Below are 18,316 nucleotides of genomic sequence, written 5' to 3' on the forward strand. Positions count from 1 at the left end.
TAACTATTGTCTCTATCTACCCACTTACATTCTTATTCCTGCTACATTTTCAGCACCCAGGAAAGTATCCGACACATAATGGCCCTCAGTAAATCTTAGTTCAATGAATGAACAGTTTTCAAGTGCCATCTGTACATGGCATATGACAGCAGCTGCTTAGACATCCTTTTTATGTCTGAATTCATAGTTGTCTTCCTAATGATTGAAGCTTCAATAATTCGTACTTTGGATACAGTTGAACATTACCAAAGTAGCCATGCAACATTTTAGCAGGTCTTGTTTAGCTTAATAGCAACTCTTCTTACTATTAAGACATGGTTGTTACAAGGATCCCAAGTTTCACCCAATATTGAGATAATGCTTTTCTTTTTGTAGTCCATCTGCTGCAAGGAAGTTTGTAGATGAAGGAATTAAAACACTAGAAGGTGAGTATGACTGTAGGTCACTAATTCCAGATTAAGTATGGTCCTGAAGGACCATTAGTGCTCTAACAAACTTCAACTTGAAAAACCCATTCTCAATCAGTAGATACAAATGATAAGATTTTCTTTTTAACTCTGTAGTACAGTAGATATAGGGTATAGTTTATATTACCATCATAAACATTTTTAGGTTTGTAACTAACTCAGAGAAAACTAAGAAGACCAAGAACCAGGGCCAGGCGTGGTGGCTCATGCCTGTAGTCCCAGCACTTTGGGAGGCGGGTGGATCACTTGAGGTCAGGGGTTCGAGACCAGTCTGGCCAACATGGTGAAACCACATCTCTACTAAAAATACAAAATTAGCCGGGTGTGGTGGCAGGCACCTGTAATCCCAGCTACTCAGGAGGCTGAGGCAGGAGAATTGCTTGAACCCGGGAGGCAGAGGTTGCATTGAGCCAAGGTGGTGCCACTGCACTCCAGCCTGGGTGACAGAGTAAGACTCTGTCTCAAAAAAAAAAAGAAGAAGACCAAGAACCAACCTCTTGACTTAAAAGCAATGAAATAGTTATCGTTTGCAAATTTTTCAGATATCTAAATTGCCTTTATTTCTTTTTTTTTTTTTTTTTTTTTTTTTTTTGCTCTGCCTCCCAGGTTCATGCCATTCTCCTGCCTCAGCCTCCCAAGTAGCTGGGACTACAGGCGCCCACCACCACACCCGGCTAATTTTTTTTTGTATTTTTAATAGAGACGGGGTTTCACTGTGTTAGCCAGGATGGTCTCGGTCTGACCTTGTGATCTCCCAAAGTGCTGGGATTACAGGCGTGAGCCACCGCGCCTGGCCCCCTTTATTTCTTTAATAAAATTTTAGGCAATAAAATCTTAGATTAAAAGCTAAGTTATATATTACTGAAAAAGATTCTGTAAGAGATTTGTAATGGTTATTAAAGGAATTTTTGCTTTCAAAGAAAAGATAAAAATAGAACCTAACAAGTAATTATAAAACGTTTTCCTTAAATATAGTAATCCTTTACATGTAATTTATCTCTTTATACTTTTCATGGGTGTATGTATACATATGGATTCATTACAGCATATCCATGGCATTTGGGATTTAGTATTTGTGAGTATTTGCAAGCAGCCCAGTGGTTAGGTAGGCAGGTTTTGTAGACTGACCTGGCTTTGAATCCCACCTCCACTACTTTATTAGAGTGGGATGACTTTATTGCGTCAGTTTCACACCTACAAAATGGGTATTTCTGCTTCGTACAATTAAATGCAATAATATATGTAAAGCACTTAGCAGAGTGCTTGGTACCTAGTACTACTTAAAAATGGTAACCAACTCTTATGAGGCATGATTAGTAGTATTACTAAGTTAAGAATTTGTGTGAGCCACATTGCTAGAGAATGAACTCTACATGTGCATCTCATACAGGGTTTATGCTTTGATGCCTGTGGTATAGACAGCTTATATGAGAGAATTGATTGGCTAAAGGGGTCAAGAATCTGTGGGTTTCTTGGAGGTATTGAGTTGCATCTCTTGGGAGTGTCAAGGATCTACTGTTGTGGTTTTTATATTTCACAATTCACACATAAGGAATACGACTGTTGATATCTATAACTATATCTGTCTAACATACTCAGTATTTCCACTTCTTCAGTTTTAGTCGTATACTTTAGCGTTTTCTGTGTGCACATAACCATAGGAAATATTAAGTGCTCTATATTTCATAAAGATGCTTATTTTTCTCCATTTTATATCTCCAGAGGGAATGTGTATATTTGTGACTATAAGGGGGCTTGTAGGAATTGCTTTTGAAGCATGCTTATCTTGCTGTTTCTTTAACAAGGCTCACAGCTGGATTCATGCCCGGTAAAGGGACACCTGAATGGAACTGAGTCACTTTTAGACTTAATATGGGATGTTATGACAATTCTTAAGTTAAAAAATGCAGGTACAGTAATAATTTTCCTTTCAATGGAATTTTTTTTTTTTTTTTTGAGACACAGTCTTGCTCTGTCTGCCCAGAAGTACAGTGGCGCAATCTTGGTTCACTGCAACCTCCGCCACCTGGGTTCAAGTGATTCTCCTGCCTCAGCCTCCTGAGTAGCTGGGATTACAGGCGCGCACCACCATGCCTGGCTAATTTTTGAAGTTTTAGTGGAGACAGAGTTTCACCATGTTGGTCAGGCTGGTCTCGAACTCCTGACCTCATGATCCTCCCACCTCAGCCTCCCAAAATGCTGGGATTACAGTCATGAGCCACTGTGCCCGGCTCAACAGGATTTTGAGCACAATGACTGCACAAATCTACTACTCAGTACTAATGGAATGAAAGAGTGAAAGAACAAATAAACAATATGAATAAACCTAGTTAATCAGAAAACATTCAGAAGTTATGGTTACTACTGTTGCTCTTAACAATAAATTAAACCGCTATAGTCAGTAAAATTTGGTGTGATTCTGGTTTTTTTTTGTTGTCGTTCTTGTTTTTCTAGACGGGGTCTTGCTCTGTTGCCCAGGCTGGATTGCAGTGGCGCAATCTCGGCTCACTGCAGCTTCCACCTCCCAGGTTCAAGCAATTCTCTTGCCTCAGCCCCCCAAGTAGCTGGGATTACAGGGGCACACCACCATGCCTCGCTAATTTTTTGCATTTTTAGTAGAGATGGGGTTTCACCATGTTGGCCAGGCTGGTCTCGAACTCCTGACCTTGTGATCCGCCCGCCTCGGCCTCCCAAAGTGCTGGGATTACAGGTGTGAGCCACCACGCTTGGCCCTGAAGAGTCACTTTTATCTAGCTCTTCATATCTGAAATTTTTGTCTCATTGTGTTTTCAGTCATTTCAATGTATTTGTTCCCCAGGTGGTTCTTTATAAAAAGGGTCATTGAGTTTAGCATTTTCCCCCCAAAAAGCATTTAAATTAACATGTCGACTTTATTTATCTTCTATACAGATCTCAGAAAAAATGAAGATAAATTGAACCATCATCAGCGAATTGGGCTGAAGTAAGATGGCAGATTTTCTTTTGACACTTGAGATATAAAAGTAAATTTTTTATAGACATTCTTTTATACACCAGAAGGACTCTTCAAACTTAGCTAAACCACAACCATTTTCCTATTCAGAAGTGCTAAGATTTGTGGACTCTTACAGAGTATCTGCCTGTGTTCACACAATGCTTTCACTTTTGCTTTCTAGTTTACTTGTTTTGAGGATTTCCCTTATTCTTTTGACTTTAGCAGGGAACTTCCTCTTAAAATACCTAGGACTGAGTGTATCAGGCAGTCAGCGGGTGTTTATTTCATGCTCACATTGTACAAAGCACTACACTAGGTCTAGGGTAAAGATACAGAGAGGTTGAGTGTAGCTTTTAAGAAGTTTATAGTCTACCCGAGAAGGTAGGACATGAATATGAAAAACTAAATTTAAAAAAAGGACAAACCTCATACCTAAATAACCATATAGGAGTAACTACTAGGCATGTTTCTATATCAGCATCAATAATTATTTTGTGTGCCAGATATAGTCTGGGAACCCCTTTTCTAATTATTTACAATTATAGTGCATAAGCACTATATGTATCTCTTCTGGCATTATATAGTGTTGTGAGTGATTCAGTCCTAATTACCTTTTGAACTTTCCTGTTGATGCTTTACCATAATATTTTAAACTTATACTCCCATTCCAAAATCTTGAGCCAGTGAGAGACCTGGATGGTATGGTTCTTGCTCTCCTGGCATTTCTGTAGTAAATGGAGGTGTTCTGAAGAACTGGTTTGCTGAGAATTGGCTGTGAATAGGCGCTTCATCATGCTGAAGCATATGCTTAGTTGCTGTTTCACACTGAATTTCCTAACAGCCTTATTGAGATGTAATTCATATGTCCTGTAATTCATCCATTTAAAATATACAATTCAGTGACTTTTAGTATATTCACAGAGTTGTGCACAGTGTAGGAACCATCACTACAGTCAGTTTTAGGACATTTTTGTTATCTCAGAAAGAACCCTGTACCTATTACTAGTCATTCCCCCATTGCCTCCCCTTACCCCCACCTCAGACCTAGGCAGCTGCTCATCTACTTTCTGTCTCTACGGATTTGCCTATTCTGGACACTTAATGTAAATGAAGTCATACAGTATGTGGTCTTTTGTGACTGACTTCTTTCAGTTAGCATATTGTTGTCTGAGTTTATGTTGCAGGATAGTATTTGAAAATATAATTTTGCAGGATGTAAGAGCGGTAAACTGTAACCCCTTGCCTTGTCAGTAGACAGCAGTTTACTTTGAAAATAATGCCCTAACTTAAATATATTTATTTACTCTTGTTACATGAACCCATAGTTTATTTACAAATAAGTTTAGATGGAGCCTTTGAAATATTACAAAGGATGACACTTAAGGATTTTTATCCAGTTTAGGAATAAACCTCCCCCCATTCACTCCACCCCCAATTTTGCTGTTGTCATCTCAGTGAATTCATTCTAGCCTTGATTTGTGAGAATGATCTGCTGGTATGGCATGGACAATTGTTATAAAAGGCAATTTAATTTTTAAGGAGATTTAAATTTTACGAAAATCTTTTGTCTACTTATTCTGTCTTTATAGATATTTTGGGGACTTTGAAAAAAGAATTCCTCGTGAAGAGATGTTACAAATGCAAGTAAGATGTGTCAAATTATATTCTTTGATTAGAATTGAGAGTGTCACTTGGTGAAAAGCCATTTTGGGAATACTGACTTAATTTTTCTTCTATTAGGATATTGTACTAAATGAAGTTAAAAAAGTGGATTCTGAATACATTGCTACGGTCTGTGGCAGTTTCAGAAGAGGTAACATACTTCCTAATCTTGGGTTATTTTTGCCCTGATGTTAAAATTGCCTAATATATGGGAAGAATTTGGATTAAAAAGATGTAATTTGTGGTACTTCATAGACTCACTAAGACCTAGTAGTATTAGTTAAGGGTATTTGTTTATAGATGGGAATATGTAACTAGGGGAAATTCATCCTGATTTTATTATAGGATGATATTTTAATGACTAGTTTTAATGACGTTTATTAAATGACTTTAAGTATATTGAAATGCTAGTAATGGTTGTCTTTGGCTTTTTGGCTAGATGATAGTAAAGTTGTGGGTAGTTTTGTTAATTTACCTTTCTTTTTTCTTTTTTTGAGACAGAGTCTCACTCTCTCGCCACGCTGGAGTGCAGTGGCACCATCTCGGCTCACTGCAACCTCTGCCTCCCGGGTTCAAGTGATTCTCCTGCCTCAGCCTCCTGAGTAGCTGGGACTACAGGCGTGTGCCACCATGCCCAGCTAATTTTTGTATTTTTAGTAGAAACGGGGTTTCACCATGTTTGCCAGGATGGTCTCAATCTCTTGGCCTCGTGATCCACCCACCTCGACCTCCCAAAGTGCTGGGATTACAGGCGTGAGCCACCGTGCCCAACTGCCCAAGTTTTCTATAAGAGAGCTAAGAATAATGTCTTAGAAGTAGCAGTTCAAAACCAATTCTTACAACAACCGGGTTCATCAGAAGAGTTCTGCTTAGTGTGTGAATGTGAGCAAAGTAAGAACCATATAATCCTGGTGTCTTACTGGTTTAAAATATTGAAAAGCTCATACATGCTTAAAAATATTAACTTTTGGCCAGGCGCGGTGGCTCACGCCTATAATCCCAGCACTTTGGGAGGCCGAGCCAGGCGGATCACAAGGTCAGGAGATCGAGACTATCCTGGCTAACACGGTGAAACCCCATCTCTACTAAAAATACAAAAAATTAGCCAAGCGTAGTGGTGGGCACCTGTAGTCCCAGCTCCTCGGGCGGCTGAGGCAGGAGAATGGCATGAACCTGGGAGGCGGAGCTTGCAGTGAGCCGAGATCGAGCCGCTGCACTCCAGCCTGGGCGACAGAGCGAGACTCCATCTCCAAAAAAAAAAGAAATTAACTTTTAAAATTGGAATAGAAAAACCTTATTTAAAACATTTTAGAGTATGTTAGAGTAGATAGATACCTGAACTGAATCTCTGGCCACCTATGGAGTTTTGTCTAGGAAGTAGGTGATGGCCTATCAGGAATACTCTGGGTAGCTGCTGTAAGAATCTAGAGTTGGAGAGAGAAAACTAAATCCATACTCACTGATCAGTAGAAAGAACATTGGACTGGGGTCAAAAGACCTGGGGTCTGAGGCCAAATCTACCACTATTATGTCTCTCCTGATCTTAGATTCCATACTCGCAAAATGAGAGAACTGAAGTTAACCAGATTTTCAAGTATGTCTGCATCAGAAATACCTAGGACTTAAAAAAAAATACATATTGTTGTACCCTTCTGCAAATAAGAATCTCCTTAGGTCGGAACTGGGATTCTGTATTTTCAAAATGTAGATTTGGAAGCACAGCAAGCCAAATGCATGCTATGTTGGCTATGACAGCCTTCCTGGATTTATTTATTTCTATTTTAATTTTACTTTTTTTGGGTATGTTGTATGGTTATATGCTTTCACATAAAAAGGTATACTCTAAGACATCTCACTTCCACAGTCCCTGTGCACTCTTTCCTACTCCTTCTAAGTCCCATTAAGAACCACTTCCCTATGGATTCTTGTAATGTTTCTTCATGAAAATACAACTAAATACTAGTATACCATCTTTATTTCTTTCTTCTCCCTTTCTTTCATAAAGTTACATAATATATATACAATACTATACCTTGCTTTTTTCACTTACAAATAACATCCTAGAGATTTTTCCATATCAATGTATAGAAAACTTCCTTATTTATTTATTTTTTGAGATAGGGTCCCTCTCTGTCACCCAGGCTGGAGTGTAGTGGCGTGATCTCGGCTCACTGCAACCTCCGCCTCACAGGCTGAAGTGATCCTCCCACTTCAGCCTCCAGAGTAGCTGGGACCAGAGGCACGTGCCACCACACCCGGCTAATTTTTATTTTTTATTTTTGGTAGGAACATGGTTTTACTATGTTGCCTGGGCTGGTCTCAAACTCTTGGCTCAAGTGATCCACCCACTTTAGCCTCCCACAGTGCTGATATTACAGGCATGAACCACCATGCCCGGCCCCTTATTCTTTTTTGTAGCTGTGTAACATTCAGTTGCATGCATGTATCATACTTCATTTATTTATCCAGTCCCCTATTAATGGACCCTTGGGTTGTTTCTCTTTCTTTGCTCATACAGTTTGTTTTTGTTTTTTTTTTAAATAAAGTGAAACATTTTTGTTGGTAGGCGGACAGTGAAAGACATCCAGCTTTTAGGAGAAGGAAATGAGAAGAAGAGAAGGCAATAGAATTTTCTTGATTAAAATAGTTTCCATGGATGTCCAGTACACATTCAGTCTAGTCTTCTTTTTTTCTTTTTTTTTTGAGGCAGAGTCTCGCTTTGTCGCCCAGGCTGGAGTGCAGTGGTATGATCTCAGCTCACTGCAACTTCCACTTCCCAGGTTCAAGCAATTCTCCTGCCTCAACCTCCTGAGTAGCTGAGGTTACAGGCACACACCACCATGCCCGGCTAATTTTTGTATTTTTTTTTTTTTTTTTTTAGTAGAAAAGGGGTTTCACCATGTTGGCCAGGCTGGTCTTGACCTCCTGACCTCAAGTGATCCGCCCACCTTGGCCTCCCAAAGTGCTAGGATTACACGTGTGAGCCACCTTGCCCGGCCTGGCCTTCTTTATATTTAAATATTTGGTTAAGGCACTGTGGCTCATGCTTGTAATCCCAGCACTTTGGGAGGCTGAAGTGGGAGGATCGCAAAGACACTGCAAGCTCTTTAGTTACCAAAAGGGTGTTTGGCCTCTGTTGTACTTATCAAAATGAAAGGGAGGAGATAGATTGGATTGTTTTATGCTGTATACCAGGCACTATAGTGGATGCTTTTACATATGTTCTTATTTACTTACACAATAGCATATGAAGTAGTTTTTAGTAGTTTACATATAAGAAAACTGAGGTCTAGAGGAATGAAGAGTCCTCACTTGCAACACTGAAAAAAAAGTAAAATGAAAAAATTCCATCTCAGTGGAGACAGAATTTCATAGAATATAGGAAAAGAAAGGTTTAAATAGCTGTATATAACTTGCCTGAAGCTATGTGGTTGTATAGATCTATTAATTGAGTTCAACCATAAGAATTGAAATGAGTTTTCTTTTTAAAAAAAAAAAAAAAGAGAGTGCCTGGATCTCTCTGTGTTGACTGGGTTGGTCTCGAACTCCTGGGCTCAGCGATCCTCTGGCCTCAGCCTCTCAAAGTGCTGGGATTACAGGCATGAGCCACCGTGCCCGGCCGAAATGAGTTTTCTGATTAACCTTTATAGAGTTAGAGTATATTGTTTAATTTGAGATTTTTACATATAGAGTTGTTCATAGGTGTATTTTAAAGCTATTTTAAAATATTGTTTTTATTCATTATTGAGTAGTTACTTAGGTGCATTTTTAATACATTAAATTAACTCATTGTATGCAATGTATATCTAATGTCGATTACTGTTGTCATCACAGATTCTGCTGTCTACATCAATACACCTGAATAGTTGGACAGAAAATTGAAATCTTTTAACTAATTCTGACTATGAAGCACAGTGAAATAGAAAGTTAGGCTGTAAGAAGTAAGGCTCTTCTGTGTGTCATCAGCTTGGTTCCATTTGCCCAATTGATACATTTACATGGACAATCTCATATGTGTCTTCTGTCATCACAGGTGCAGAGTCCAGTGGTGACATGGATGTTCTCCTGACCCATCCCAGCTTCACTTCAGAATCAACCAAACAGGTGCCTCAGAGTTTATAATCAATGGTGATCAGTCTTACACAACAGTGAATTTCACTTTTTAAGTGATAGTTGGGTATTTTCAGAATAAGTTTTGTTTTCGCCTTCCTGAAAAGTCTGAAGAGCTTTGTACTGATTGAATTCTGCGAAAGGCAAATTTCTCGAAAGGGATACCTATTATTCTTCCATGAGTTGCTGGGAGGACAGTCTAACATTTGAAAGAGATAACATTGAATACAATAGTTTTAGAACGATTTACTGTCTGTGATAAATACTTTAGAAATACTATAATCAGATTTTCATTAAATTTTATCTTAAAAAATGAAATATTGAGAAACCTTACTTCTATTAGAAAACCTGTGAAGGCAAAACATTTTTTATTTTAGAATATATGCCTTTGGAAGGTGAAACAGCTGACTCTTTGATTGTTTTTTTTCCCGTGAGCCATTTCAAGAACAGGAAAACTCTTTGATTTAAGGAAACAGATAAATACAACTGATCATTGTTTTTACAATCGTAATACCTTAAACAGTGGTTTCTAAAAATATGTTTCATTTGATAAGATGAATTTTCTATTAGAGGGAAAAAGTACTTGCTCAGAACATTAGAAAACATAGAGATGGCCGGGCACGGTGGCTCACGCCTGTAATCCCAACACTTTGGGAGGCCAAGGCAGGTGGATCACGAGGTCAGGAGATCAAGACCATCCTGCCCAACATGGTGAAACCCCGTCTCCACTAAAAATACAAAATTAACCAGGCGTGGTGGTGCGCGCCTGTAGTCCCAGCTACTCGGGAGGCTGAGGCAGGAGAATCGCTTGAACCCGGGAGGCAAAGGTTGCAGTGAGCCGAGATCGTGCCGCTGCCCTCCAGCCTGGCAACAGAACGAGACTCCATCTAAAATAAAATAAAATAAAATAAAATAGAGATTTCTCCATAAATAATTAGAAAACTCATGTTAAAAATGTTTTCTTCCCGGGCTCGATTCCCTGCCCAAAAAAAAAAAAAAGTTTTCTTATTCAGGCATGATGTTGTTCCTGGTACTCTGGATGCTGAGGTGGGAGGATCACTTGAGTCCAGGAGTTCAAGGCTATAGTTTGCCATGATTGTACCTGTGAATAGCACAGTCTCCAGCCTGTGCAATATAGCAAGACTGTGTCTCTAAAAATATTGTTAAATATTTTCTTGCCATTACAAAGTAATTACTCTTTTTCTTATTCCCTAATTATGATTCTACAGCCAAAACTGTTACATCAGGTTGTGGAGCAGTTACAAAAGGTTCATTTTATCACAGATACCCTGTCGAAGGGTGAGACAAAGTTCATGGTAAGTACTTGTTAGAGTTATTACATCTAAAAAAAAACTTGGAGACTGTTCAGTAACCATTCTGAGTGTGTGACTTCCTGGTAGCTTTGAATTACAGTCACCAAATAGAGTATCCATGAGACTTTAAAGAAAAATAATAGCAGGGGCCGGGCGCGGTGGCTCACGCCTGTGATCCCAGCCCTTTGGGAGGCCGAGGCGGGTGGATCGCCTGAGGTCGGGAGCTCAAGACCATGCTGACCAACATGGAGAAACCCCGTCTCTGCTAAAAACACAAAATTGGCCGGGCGTGGTGGCGCATGCCTGTAATCCTAGCTACTCGGGAGGATGAGGCGGGAAAATCACTTGAACCCAGGAGACGGAGGTGCGGTGAGCGGAGATCGTGCCACTGCACTTCAGCCTGGGCCACAAGAGAGAAACTCCGCCAAAAAAAAAAAGAAAGAAAAATAATCAGCAGGATGCCTGATTCTCATAGCTACTCTCAGAATATTTTAGGAAAGAATTTTCTTTTAATTCTCCACTTGTAAATAACACGTGTCATCAGAATAGTTAATTAGGCCTGGGCATGGTGGTGTAGTCCCAGCTCTTTGGGAGGCCGAGGTCAGCGGATTACAAGGTCAGGTGATCAAGACCATCCTGGCGAACACGGTGAAACCCCGTCTCTACTAAAAATACAAAAAATTAGCTGGGCGTGGTGGTGTGCGCCTGTAGTCCCAGCTTTTCGGGAGGCTGAGGCAGGAGAATCACTTGAACCCGGGAGGCAGAGGTTGCACTGAGCCGAGATCGCACCACTGCACTCCAGCCTGGGTGACAGACCGAGACTCTGTCTCAAAAAAAAAAAAAAAAAAAAAAAAGAATGGGTTAATTAGGCATAATCTGCTTTTTGAAAATACCAGTAATGACTTTGACACACAGTAAGTTTTTCCCTAAAATAGCAAATGGTTCTCATCTTCTCTGACTCAGAATTCTTCAATAAGTAACGTAGTTAGAATTGATTGAAAAGTATTAATCTATTTCAACACCAAAGAAAGAAAAGTCATCAGGGTCTGTGATAGAACACTCAGGGGAAGAAACATGTTACATGGAATGATAACGAGGGAAGTTGATTGGGGGGGAATTAAGACTTAATAATTCAAGATGAATGGCTAGTGGATTAAAAGCAGATTAATAAATGATTCTGTATAAACACCAACAGGAAGGCAGATAGAAATCTAGAATTACGATTCTTTTTTTTTTTTTTTTTGAAAAGGAGTTTCACTCTTGTCACCCGGGCTGGAGTGCAGGAGGGTGATCTCGGCTCACTGTAACCTCCACCTCCCGGGTTCAAGCAGTTCTCCTGCCTCACCCTCCCGAGTAGCTGGAATTTCAGGTGCCTGCCACCACGCCCAGCTAATTTTTGTATTTTTAGTAGAGACCAGGTTTCACCATGTTGGCTGGGCTGGTCTCAAACTCCTGACCTCAGGTGATCCGCCTGCCTCAGCCTCCCAAAGTACTGGGATTGCAGGCATGAACCACCGTGCCCAGCCTAGAATTAAGATTCTTAGTTCCTTTTTTTTTGAAACAGGGTCTTGCTCTGTCACCCAGGCTGTAGTGCAGTGGCGAAACATGGCTCACTGCAGCCTCACCTTCCAGGGTTCAAGCAATCCTCCCACCTAGTAGCTGGGACTGCAGGTGCGCACCACCATACCTGGCTAATTTTTGTATTTTTTGTAGAGGTGGGGTTTCACCATGTTGCTCAGACTGGTCTCGAACTCCTCAGCTCAAGTGATCCACCCTCCTTGGCCTCCCAAAGTACTGGGATTACATGTATGAGCCACTGTGCCCGGGCCTCTTACTTCTTTCTTAAGGTGACATTTAGTGTTCTGTCACTTATATACATCATTTGAGTCCATTTTCTCCACACCCCACTTTTCCCGGGTGATATGACTGAAAGGAAAGAGACTGTGCTTTTGGAGAGTGGATGTGCTAAAATTAGTAAGAGTCTCAGTGCATAGATTTGACAAGAGTTTTAGCCAAAACTAGAAGATAGTTGAGAAAGATAATTAAATTGTCATGTCATTCAGAAAGTAGAGTGGTGTTTGCCAGGCCCTGGAAGGAGGGGGTAATAGGGAGTTCCTGTTTAAATGGCACAGAGTTTCAGTTGGGGAAGATGAAAACATTCTGGAGATGGATGGCGGTGATGGTTGCACAGCAGTGTGAATGTACTTAATGCCACAGAATGGTACACTTAAAAATGGTTAAAATAGTAGGCACAGTGGCTCATGTCTATAATCCCAGTGACTTGGGAGGCTAAGGTGGGAGAATGGCTTGAGCCCAGGAGTTCGAGGGTATAGTGAGCCATGATCGCACTACTGCACTCCAGCCTGGGTGACAGAGCAAGACCCCATCTCAAAAAAGAAAAAAAAAATAGATGGCCAATAGATGGTAAATTGTATGTTGTGTATATTTAACCCACACACATACAAAAAATCATGTCATTAAATTCAGCATGGTGATATTAGTGGGCTGTGAAAGTGTATTTTCTAAGGTGGTCACACTTTAACAATGCTTCCAAACGAACTTTGGAAAGATAAAAGTAAAGGTTCTAGTCAGTCTTGGAAATTAAATCTCTGATGTGTTCTCTTGACTCTGTCAAGTTTTGAAGTCTTACTCTGTTCCCAAAAGTATATACATACATGAGATGGTATTAAAAATAGGGCTTGTGTATGCCCCATGAACAGCCTTTTCAAATTTAGGTGGATTTTAATTCACTCAAAATGAATTTGCATGAATCTTACATTTAAGAATATTCAGTCAGATAAAATCCTAAAAACAGTATCTGCTAGACAAGTTGGATGTTGTGCACAGTAGAAAAGTGTCTTGCTACGTCTGGGCATATTTTGGGGACCTCTCTGGCCTAAATCTTCCTCAAGTATCATCCCTGTGAAAGTCACTAGAAATCCTTACTGGGAAGTGTGCCAACTGTTTTCAGAGTTAATGACCAGGAAGGTATTTCCACACTACCATGGCAGAAGCTGTTTTTTTATAATCTTAATGGTGTTCTGCTGTGCTCGAAGACAGATCCAGAGGAAAAACCAACAGAAGCTATAGGAATCCAGCTAGCAAGAATACAAGGTAAAAGGGCCAGGCATGGTGGCTCACGCCTGTAATCCCAGCACTTTGGGAGGCTGAGGCAGGTGAATCACCTGAGGTCAGGAGTTCAAGACCAGCCTGGCCAACATGGCGAAACCCCATCTCTACTAAAAATACAAAAATTAGCTGGGCGTGGTGGCGGGCGCCTGTAGTCCCAGCTACTGGGGAGGCTGAGGTGGAAGGATCGCTTGAACCAGGAAGGCAGTGGTTGCAGTGAGCTGAGATTGTGCCACTGCATTCCAGCCCTGGCGACAGAGCAAGACTCCCTCCCAAAGGAAAAAAAAAAAAGGAAAAAGTATAATCTAGTGGGCTGGATGTAACCTGAAAAGGAAAGGTAAGGTGGGTGGCCAAGTCTTTGTGATCTTGTTGATAGTGTTGGACTTGGGTTATCCCAGTACATGTGCCACAGGAAAGAATACTAAGGCCACTCACCCATCCTAGGATAGACCCTATCTTGACTTCCCTGTCTTTCAATCATACATCTGGCAGCACATCTACTGGTATTGCCAGGAAAGGCATCCCCCAGACATATTTCCAGAAGAAAACAGGCTAAAAAACAAGAAGACTGGGTCTGTTTATTTGTTTTTAAAGTATAGAAGATTCAGGTGACAATAAGAACAAGAAACTAAGGCCTTTATGTTGCGACATAGGAATCCATCTCAGTGGGTGGTTTTTGACAACGTTTGGATGTTATACCTGTGGTTCATAGTCCCTGGAACTTAAAAAAATACCGTAGTTGAGCATGCTGTTTTGACATTTGTAATCATTGTTAGGAAGAGAAGCACTCGAGGTCAACTTTCAAATCAATTTTAGAGACAGGTAAGAGGTGGTTTGTATCTTTCATTATAGAAGAATAAATTTAGGTACAGAAGATAGAGGGTCTTATTCTGGCTCCATTACTAATACTCTGTATGGCATTGGGAAGGTGGATTTACTGCTAAAAGGCCTGAGTTTTATCTTTAAAATTGATATTTGCCCTACGTCAGAAGACCGTTATGCAGATCAAAATTAAATAGTATATGTGGAAACTTTGAAGAGTTTGTACAAATATTTGATGTACAAATAAGAATTTGCACAACTTCAAAGATAATGGATCTTCCAAGAGTTGTACAAAGAGAGCTGCACAAATATAAGGTGTCATCTGTGTGGAAATGGGTCAGTAGAGGCAGGTGACCTGGTAAGGGTTAGATTGGGGAACAAAAGAAGGGATAGAAAGAGAGAGGATGGTGCCATGAAAGGAGAACAGAATGAGGAGAGTGAGCACCCCCAGGGCAGCAGTTGTATTCAGTCAGTTCAGCAAATACATACAAGCATGTCCTCCATTCCAGGCACTGTTCTCGAAGCTTGGGATGTATCCATGAATTTAAGTAAAACTCATATTTGAGGACTGTGGGAAGGGACTGATAGTTAACAATGAACATAATATGTGAATTATATAATAGGTTGGGTAGTAAGTGTTATTTTTTAAAAAGGAACAACAGGGTGTAGAGGAGAGGAGAGTGCAGGAGGCAGTATTAAATAGTGTGGTTGGAGGCAGCCTCATTGAGAACATGAGACTTAGGGAATGACATAGGGAGTTAGCTAAGCAGGTATCTGAGGGAAGAGATAGCCAGGCAGGAGTCCGAGCACCAAGCCTATGGGAATGAGCATGAGCAAGATATCTAATGAAGCTAAGAGCTCTAGGCTTCTAAAAGGAAATTGGCTGCAAAATGAATTCAACTTAGGTAGTGAAATAAACCATTCTCATTCCATATCTCCTTTTTTTTGCAAAACCTCTTCTTGCTATCACCACTTACTAGTCTTAAAGGTATGCCTCTTCATGTGTTTTTCAAGTTATATTCAAGACACAAATTCCTTTAAGCTAATAGTAATCAAACCTTAGGAAAGCCATGGTTATTCCAGATCATCTTGTGCAATCATAGTCTTTAGATAATTGAGCTATACTATATTCCTGTGAATATAGTAACACTCAGAAGAAAAAAAGTTTCCTCTGCATTTAACTATTGGTTTTATATAAGGTGAGTGCCATTCAGATTTCAGTATTTTGTGCAAGTTTGGCCTTGGGTGATTTTCTGTGAAATATCTGCAGTAAGAATTCAAGGGACAATAGGAGATACCATGGCTACCCCGAGGAAATGAAAGAGGTTTTATTTCCGACACTCAGTATGAAGCTACCCAAATGAAATGCCAAACAAAGCTAATCCACTCAATCTAATACAGAATTTACAGTAAAACAGAGAAATTCTTTAATATTAGCACTTCAGAAAAAGTGCAGGAAATAAAATTAGCCTTGAGGAAAGGAACAAAGCCATGAGATAAAATCCTATTACTGATGTGACAAACAGCAACATCATTCCCTGTGGTATCTAGACATCCGCATCCGCAAGGTAATACCTCCTGGTAATTCCAGGTGGAAATGACTTCTGATCCACTTGAAGGTGGAAGTTGAGTTGGAACTTGTTAGTGCCTAAGAAGGTAGGTTTCATATTTTGAAGGTAAACATATTTCATTAATCTTTCTTCCATAGGAACAGCTAAAGAATTAGTTTAGATTTTAATTTTTCTATTTTGCTGAGTGAAAAAGTATGGCTTTTAGTGGCATGTGTTAACTTGACCACTCTTGAGGACCAGAAGCTTGTCACTTGTGTATTTTTCTTAGAATGTAGCATTTGATACTTTTAATTGGAAATTTGGTGGTGCTTATATCTTGTTTTACATATGTATGGGTTGCTGACCAGTCCAGATTTTTTGTCCATTTTTCAGGAAAGGGAAAAGATAAAACAGACTTGGATAACTTTTGTTTGGAAATTGTAGAAGTATAATGAAAAATTACCTGTGAAGGAAGAAAGTGATCCTCTCATTTTCTGATCTCATATTTTTCTTATTTTCCGTGTCTTTCTCCCTTCTAGTGTCTGAGAGATTTCTTCAATTTCAAACTCTTTTACTTCTGCTACCTATCATTTTAAATTTTGATTTAAACCTTTCCCTGAGGGTTTTCTGTAGCATTCTGTTCTTACTTCATGGATAGAATATCTTCTGTTATTACTGGAAGCTTTTTTGTTTGAGACTATACTGGTAGCTTTTTTGTTTGTTTTCTTCTTCCTGCATAATCATCGTTTCTTCCACGTTGCTCTCTTCTGTTTGTTTTGATGTCTGTGTTTCGTGTTCAGTGTTTTCTTTGATTAGGTTCTTGCTTAGAATCACACAAAGGCCAAATCCTCATAATGAGAATCCTTATTTGCAGTTTTGTGTAGTTCTCTAATTATCGTGAAGTGTAATAGAAAGGTGGGGATAGTGTATTGCTCACAGAAGCTGCTAAATTAAAAGTGCTCAGAATTCTAGAGCTGCTAACATTAAAAACAAAAATGGCCTTGTGTTTTACTTGATTAAAATTAAGCCTTAAGTTTAGAACATCTTTAAACTTGGTTTAAAATGTTCATTTTAGGGTGTTTGCCAGCTTCCCAGTAAAAATGATGAAAAAGAATATCCACACAGAAGAATTGATATCAGGTATTGTTCAGACTTTGTTGCTGACCTGTTAACTTTTCCAAACTTGTCTCGTTTTCTCCCTCCCTGTTTGTATCTTGGAGTTCACATTCATATCTAGAGCCTTTTTTTACTCCCAAGAGCCATATGTTCTTGCCAAATGCAATGTTTAGCTCCAAAGTATGTAAAGAATGATGACTGTCTACAGACTCCGATTTATTTTCTCTAGATTTGCACCTCACCGTGATGCCTTCCACAGCTCAAAAGTCATTTCCTGCCTGGGCTAAGTTAGTTGTAATAGGTGATAATGCAATTTCATTTCTCCACATCTCTTTCAGAACAAAGTTCACAGAAACCTAAACAAATTACAAGGTTGGGGTGATTTGAGCAGTCTACCTCATGATAGTCTTCTCTTCAAATTATTAGACCACTTAGGCTTATCTTTGGTATTTTGTTCCTTATTGATTTTAGGAGTCCTATATTTGCTAAACTTGAAATGCATGGTAAAAAAATGTATCTATTGTCCATTTTTTTTAGGTTGATACCCAAAGATCAGTATTACTGTGGTGTTCTCTATTTCACTGGGAGTGATATTTTCAATAAGAATATGAGGGCTCATGCCCTAGAAAAGGGTTTCACAATCAATGAGTATACCATCCGTCCTTTGGGAGTCACTGGTGAGTGTCCATGTGTGTATTAGAGATCATCTCTCATCTGGAGAGAAGGTTATTTTCAAAGATACTTTGGTTTAGCAAACCTTCTAATAACTATGCCAGTTAGTGTAGTTTCTTTGTATTTTTAGTCCTTCAGGCAACGAAAGAGGATTTAATGCATAACATGCTCCTAGGCCCTCAGTTGAAGGCCATCAAGGCAAGCGTTAGTTCCAGCTTTGTTAAAATGGATTAAATCCTTGCATGCTCGGTAAAATATCTTATTCATCTAAAAGGGTTTTTTTTTTTTTTTTTTTGCTGTTGTTTAATGTACCTCTAGGACCCCTGAAAAACTCAAGTATCATTGTTTTCAGTGCCACATACTTTGCTTTTAGTGCCATGGTATCTTTGGCCCCATGCTTTTAAAGTTTAAAGAATAAGGATTGCTGAATCTATGCTTAATGGGTTCTGTTAACATTTCACAGTATACTTATGTGGTTTACTGTTCTCTACTAGGAGAATG

At 39.6% G+C, this 18,316-nt stretch overlaps 2 protein-coding genes across 6 annotated transcripts in view; one reads left to right on the forward strand and one right to left on the reverse strand.

The window, feature by feature from the left end:
* The window catches only part of PLAT (plasminogen activator, tissue type), a 507,407-nt gene that overhangs the window by 177,234 nt on the left and 311,857 nt on the right, over window positions 1–18,316 (reverse strand). The window lies entirely within an intron of this gene.
* The window catches only part of POLB (DNA polymerase beta), a 34,012-nt gene that overhangs the window by 14,376 nt on the left and 1,320 nt on the right, over window positions 1–18,316 (forward strand). For 2 of the 5 annotated variants that reach the window (XM_034966012.3, XM_055116516.2), the window contains 9 exons: window positions 376–425; window positions 2,273–2,377; window positions 3,378–3,429; window positions 5,031–5,085; window positions 5,182–5,254; window positions 9,137–9,207; window positions 10,443–10,529; window positions 17,103–17,167; window positions 17,681–17,820. In XM_034966012.3, coding sequence (XP_034821903.1) covers window positions 376–425; window positions 2,273–2,377; window positions 3,378–3,429; window positions 5,031–5,085; window positions 5,182–5,254; window positions 9,137–9,207; window positions 10,443–10,529; window positions 17,103–17,167; window positions 17,681–17,820 — 698 coding nt within the window. The other 3 variants (XM_003823288.5, XM_055116514.2, XM_055116515.2) reach the window with 3 other exon arrangements.

This window comes from Pan paniscus, chromosome 7 (genome assembly GCF_029289425.2).
Source record: "Pan paniscus chromosome 7, NHGRI_mPanPan1-v2.0_pri, whole genome shotgun sequence".
NCBI classification, from domain to species: domain Eukaryota; kingdom Metazoa; phylum Chordata; class Mammalia; order Primates; family Hominidae; genus Pan; species Pan paniscus.